The 6459-nt window shown below is 42.7% G+C and overlaps 1 protein-coding gene across 1 annotated transcript; it reads left to right on the top strand.

Annotated features, from left to right (window-relative positions):
• The first annotated feature begins 2834 nt into the window (after positions 1–2834).
• Rps27l (ribosomal protein S27 like) lies at positions 2835–6236 on the top strand. The gene is made up of 4 exons (XM_028781460.1): positions 2835–2935; positions 3596–3704; positions 4297–4407; positions 6048–6236. Exons 1-4 carry the CDS (start codon positions 2930–2932, stop codon positions 6074–6076), a joined length of 255 nt encoding a protein of 84 aa, XP_028637293.1. The 5' UTR covers positions 2835–2929; the 3' UTR covers positions 6077–6236.
• Positions 6237–6459: the final 223 nt, after the last annotated feature.

The following is a 6459-nucleotide window of genomic DNA, read 5'->3' on the forward strand; positions in this document are numbered from 1 at the left end:
ATATATATGTATATATATATATATAGCCCTACCCTCTATCCCTATGACAACTTTCCTGGTCTAATTCCTTGGCACTGGTGGAGAAATAACCTAACAATCACCACCTGGCAGAAAACCCTAATTCTTTTTCTCACCTCACAATATGAAATTAAACACATTTTAAAAAAAAAACCTTATTTATCATGTGTGCCAACACTGCATGCATATTTATTAAAGTCAGAGAAGGTTCTTTATACGTTGTTTAGTTGTAAAAAGTAAGGGAAGGGGAAGAAAACAAGGAAAGTTAAGTTCCCAGGGCTTCCTTCCTCAGCTGTGATTTCTGTAAGACATTACCATAAATATGGCGGTTTAAAACACTACAAATGTATAATGGTAAAGTTTTGTGTTTTGAAAGTTTGATCTAGCTGGGCAGTGGTGGCGCATGCCTTTAATCCCAGCACTTGGGAGGCAGAGGCAGGCGGATTTCTGAGTTCGAGGCCAGCCTGGTCTACAGAGTGAGTTCCAGGACAGCCAGGGCTATACAGAGAAACCCTGTCTCGAAAAACCAAACCAAACAAAACGAAAGAAAGAAAGAAAAAGAAAAAAGAAAAAAGAAAGAAAAAAAGGGGAAACTTTGATCTAGATCTCACTGAGCTGAACCTGAGGAGTTTGGGGAGCAGTTCTTTCTGGAGGTTCACTCCCTTGGTTTGCTGAATGGACCGACTTCCCACATTCCTCGACTCACTGTCTCCTTCTTCCGTCTTCAAAGTCAGTAGCAATATCTGGTGTGTGGTGTTGGCACACACGTGCATCCCAGCACACTGGAGGCTAAGGCAATGGGAACAGGCGTTTGAGGCTCTCTGAGGATATATAGCAAGACCTTATCTCCAAAAATCAAAATCAAAACAACCATTGCCAACCACCCCCGACCACCCCCATCCCCTTCCTCCCCCCACCCCCTAAGCCATTGCATTAGGTACTTTTCTACCATTGTGAAGAAACTTCATGACCAAGGCAACTTCTAGATGGAAAGGTTTATTTAGGTTTATGGCTCCAGAACAGTAAGAGTCCATCACCACCATAATGTGGACGATGGTACCAGGCAGGCAACTGGAGCAGCGAGCCGAGAGCCACATCTTAAACGGCAAGCTCGTGGCAGAGAGCAGCCAGGGAATATAACTCTTTTAGTGCCTCAAAGCTGGTTTCCAGTGACACATTTTCTTCAAGCAGGTTACACCTCCTAAACCTACCCAAACAGCGCTAACTAGGAATCAAGTGTTCAAATGTCAAGAGACTAAGGGAGGGAATCTCATTCAGACTGAAGCCTTAACTATACTTGTCATCACAGACCACACACATTAAGACACTGGAACTTTTAGGGCCATTATTTTGCCCATACACCCATAATAATTTACATAATTACTATATCACCATATTTGGTATTGATTTAGAATTTATTCATTTGTCTTTATTTTGTGGTGTTCCAGAGATGGTCTCATGTGCCTGAGGATGATCTTGGACTTCTGATCTCCCTCCCTACACCCCAAACGCTGGATTAGAAGTGTGCTCCATCACCCCTAGTTTTATCCAGTGCTGGAAATCAACCCAGGGTTTCTTACTAGACAAGTATTCCTCCATGAGGGCGTTCGGTATTTTAATTTTCTTCTACTTTATGCAAATTGAGTATTATACATGATTTTTTTTTTCCAAAGAGAAATAAAAGGTGATTAGAGGTATTGGTAGGACAGTTTTAGGATGAATCTTATAAATGGTGTGTGTGTTTAAGCCAGGGGTCAACATCAGGTTTCTTTCTTAGGTGCCATCTACCATGTTTTTTGAAACAGAGACTCTTGGCATATCGAATACAACAGCAAATGGGGTTTGTTTAAAAACTATTTCAGAGCAAAGCAAACCAGAGACAAAGCCTATCTTGTACAGAACTTCAAGTCTCACTCCTTAGAAGGCACAGTCACAAGACCAGGAGTCTGTTTCACAATCCTTCAGTGGGATCTTTCTAGTTAAAAATGTTTATTTAGTGGTGTTAGGGATTTAACCTAAGGCTTCATGAATGCCAGGCAAGCACGCTATTAACTGAGCTACACCTCCAGCCCCAATATCGGATTTTTGTTTGTTTGTTTGTTTGTTTTTTTGTTTTTTTGTTTTTCGAGACAGGGTTTCTCTGTATAGCTCTGGCTGTCCTGGAACTCACTCTGTAGACCAGGCTAGCCTCGAACTCTCGAACTCAGAAATCCGCCTGCCTCTGCCTCCCAAGTGCTGGGATTAAAGGCGTGCGCCACCACCGCCCGGCACAATATCGGATTTTTACATTTACATTTTTAAATTATGAGTGTATCTCTGCGTGTGTGCGCACATGGGTGTGCAGTGCCAGAGAGATCAGAAATGACCTGCAGCTCTCCCTGGAGTGGAGTTTGAAGCAGTTCCGAACAGCCTGGCTCGATTCTGAAAACCAAAGCCAGGTCCTCTGCGGGAGCAGGACACACTCTTAACCAACACACACTCTTAAGCGCTGAGCCAGCACCCTCCCAGGCCCGCCCATCATGTTTTTAATACAGTGAAGAACAAAGATTATTGATCCGTGTGTCCCCCTATCCCCTGCCCCGCATAATGAACAGGGGGAGGCCAGATTGGGTGCAGCCTCGGAACTGGTTTCCCTCTAAAGCCTAATACCCAGGCCTCCCAAGCCCGGCCTGGGCCCAGGGCTGAGTCGGAGCTTAACGCAGAAGCCGTTTATAGATGTTCCTCAGTGGACTTGGACCGGCGTTCAGGGCGGGAGCCGTACCACCGAGACGGGAGCCCAGAGCGGTCGCCCCCGCCCCCATTCCCCTCCACTCCGCCCCGCCGCCTCTATCCCGGAAGTCGCTGCCGGGCGCTGGAAAGCGAGCAGCTCGTCTTAGAGATCTGGAGCGGCCGCGCTTGCGGAGCTGTCACCATGCCTGTGAGTTTTTGACTTTGGGTTCGGGCTTGCTTTCCTTCAGGCTTTCTGTTAAGTCTGGCGCCTCGGTAGGCGGCTAAACCGGCGGCGTCTTTTGCCTCTCACCGCAGATCGCGGCGCGGGTCGGGGCGTGGCGGGCTTGTTGAGACTTGCCCGGGCGGCGAGGCGCTGCGTGGCGAGCCCTGCCTGGGCTCGCGTGAGCGGCCAGCCCGTGGGGCGCAGCTCCTAGCCCACTGGGGGCTTCAGGTTTCTGCTCGCTAACGGTCCTCGCAGCTGCTGACACGATCATTCACCCCGGGCGAGCATGCGGCTGCCCCGTGCCGGCCATTCGATGGCTGAGGTCATCCCGGCCTTGTTCTGATCTGCTGCGGTGCTTCTTCGGGGAGGCCTGAGACAGTCTTTAGTTCTTACTTAGCTTTGATGGCTATCCAACGGAACGAAAAAGGGGGTTCTCTTTCCCATATGTTGCCCGAGCGCTGTAAAGTCCCAGGACAAGGACTGGCAAAGTATGGGTGAAAGAGGTCCTATTTTGAAAAGTTAACATCTTAAGTTCCCCCCCGCCTGCCGAGTATGCCTGTTGCTCCTGCTTTGCGTTCATCGTGTGGTTCAGTCTGCCACCCGTGTACTTTGACTCCAGCGGTAACAATATGCTTCCTTACTCAGCTGGCTAGAGATCTCTTACACCCTTCCTTGGAAGAGGAAAAGAAAAAACATAAGAAGAAACGGCTGGTTCAGAGCCCAAATTCTTACTTCATGGATGTGAAATGTCCAGGTAAAAATTTCAAATTTCCTTGTCCTAAAGGACGTTTCTAAAAAGATCCAAACTTTAATAAGTCAGGATCCACTGTTGAATAGAAATGACATCACAGAGTTGTCACAAGGGTAATTTTAAAGAAACATACTCAAACCTTAGCAGAAACATATGGAAGCCAGGTAAAGATTCGTCGACCTCAGTCTTTACGCTGATCATTAAGATGATGAGTTTTCTTTTTCACAATGCAATAAAAGTATGTTAATTCTTCAGTCTCAAACTGCTGTCTGATGCGTTTAGTACTTAAAATGTGGAAATGGTGAAACAATTTAAGAGTAAACACTAAACTCTGAAGATATGAAAAAGATGACATGTCTGTCACATGCTGAAATGTTAACATTTCAGGATACTAAATTTAATGTTTCACCTTTAAAAAAAAACTTCAGTGGCTTCTAGCATAATTGTTTACAGAATTTACAGGGAATGTGTTAAAACATCACTAATTATATAAGCAACATGCAGGTTACATGTTAACAAGAAAAATGATGAGCTGATACTGTGTTTTCATCTGCTTTTCAAGTTTTTAACGTATGGTTCCCCCTCTGCTTGATAGGTTGCTACAAGATTACTACAGTTTTCAGCCATGCTCAGACAGTGGTTCTTTGTGTGGGTTGTTCAACTGTGTTGTGCCAGCCCACAGGAGGAAAAGCCAGGCTCACAGAAGGTATGGCATTTTTTAACCCAGTAGTGAGATTTTTTTGGGGGGATGGGACTCTTTAAAGAGTCTCCAGTTCCGACTAGGGAGATGGTTCCAAGGTTAAGAGCACTGGCTCCTCTTTGAAAGGACTTGCTTTCGATTCCCTGTACCCACATGGCAGCTCATAGCTATCTCTAATTCTGGTTCTAGTGGATTCAACACCCTCACATAGACATACATGCAATATACATGAAATAAAAATAAATTTAAAAACAATAAATTTTTAAAAAATATATTAATAATAAAAAGAATCTTTAGTTCAAATGGCTAAGTTTATGCTTGTGATACTGCCATTATTTTTTCTAACTTTAGAATACTTAAAAATCTTATTATTCACCTGCATGCTTAACTTGGAATAGAGTAAAAATAAGTCAGAATGGAAGCAATTATAGCTGCCTACACAACACAGGTTTTGTTTTTTTTTTGTTTTTTTTGTTTTTTTAAACCATGAGATTTTTTTTTTTAAAAATATTTTGTTTCTTACATATTTGGTATTTGGTGCATGAAAGGCTTTTTACCTCATTGACAGTTAAGGAGCAAATACCTCAGTTGTACCAATTAAAATGCTCCACATTTTATTTTACGGATAACTATAAAAATAATTAATGCTTAATTTAAAAATCAAATTAACATTTTAACATTCTTAATTTTAAAATATAATTAACATTATAACTTCAAAAAATTGTGTCTGTAGCTTCTCATAATACATTCATATTTATAACCCCATAATCCTGGAAATTTGTTTATGTTTTGGAGAGTTGTGAATTCTATGTTTTCATGTTTTCACTGGAAGAGTTACAAGTGGATTAGCAATAAATCCAAGATCAATTTGGTGTAAGTAGGTAAGATCAGAGTCCAAAGTCAACGTAAGACGTGTAAGAGTTGAGGGTGTGGTGGCACAGGCCTTTAATCCCAATATTCAAGGTAGAGGCAGGTAGATCTCTGAATTCAAAGCCAGCCTGGTCTATGTAGTGAATTTCAGGACAGCCAGGGCTCCACAGAACTTAGTTTCACGCCACGCCGTTGGAAACTTGAGTGCATGTGCTAACAGATAGTCTCCACGGCAGAGTTGTAACATCCGAGAACTCTAGCCAAAGTTACTTTTTTGGGAGACTGAGGAGGAAAGGGACCGAGGAATAAGAGTCTTCAGAACAGTTTGAACTATTGAGTTTGGTTTGTGGTCTTAGATTCCATGGTATAATTTGAAAACAAGTGAGTATTGTGTTCGTGTCAGAATGAGCCCATATGACAGTTCTTATAACAAATTTATATTAGTCATAGTACTCAGAAACTTGTTTTCTATTTAAAATTAACATTCCTTCATCTAATCAAGTGTCTCTCTCTCTTTTTTTTTTTTGAAACAGGGTTTCTCTGTGTAGCCCAGGCTGTCCTGGAACTCACTCTGTATCTGTAGACCAGGCTGGCCTTGAACTCAGAAAATCTGCCTGCCTCTGCCTCCCAAGTGCTGGTGCCACCACTGCCCAGCTCACATTCCTACATCTAATCTAAGATTTCTAAAACTTTTTATTCAAAAAGTACTTTTTGCCACTAAAATCCCACCAAAGAGTAAGATGTTTAATTAATACACTCGTCTGATTCCTTTGCAGGCTGTTCATTTAGAAGAAAGCAACACTGATCATCTATACAAGTTCCTGAATTTGTGTTTTTCACAGAAAGCCTTATCAACTTCAGTTACTCTACCAAGACAATGTAATTATTGTTTGATTTTATAAAGTCTACAACAATGATCTCCTATTTTGGTGTCAGTTTTTCAATAAAGTTTTAATTATGGACAAGTTTGCCCCTCTGTGCCTCTCTCTCTCCCCCCCCCCCCAGAATTATTTATTTTGTATATATGAGTATACTGCAGCTGTCTTTAGACACACCAGAAGAGGGCATCAGACCCCATTACGATGGTTGTGAGCCACCATGAGGTTGCTGGGAATTGAACTCAGGTCCTCACTGAGCCATCTCTCCAGCCCCTCTTTTTAAGAGTACACATGGGTATACTATACATTT

The sequence above is a fragment of the Grammomys surdaster genome, unplaced genomic scaffold (genome assembly GCF_004785775.1).
Source record: "Grammomys surdaster isolate TR1022 unplaced genomic scaffold, NIH_TR_1.0 437, whole genome shotgun sequence".
NCBI lineage: Eukaryota > Metazoa > Chordata > Mammalia > Rodentia > Muridae > Grammomys > Grammomys surdaster.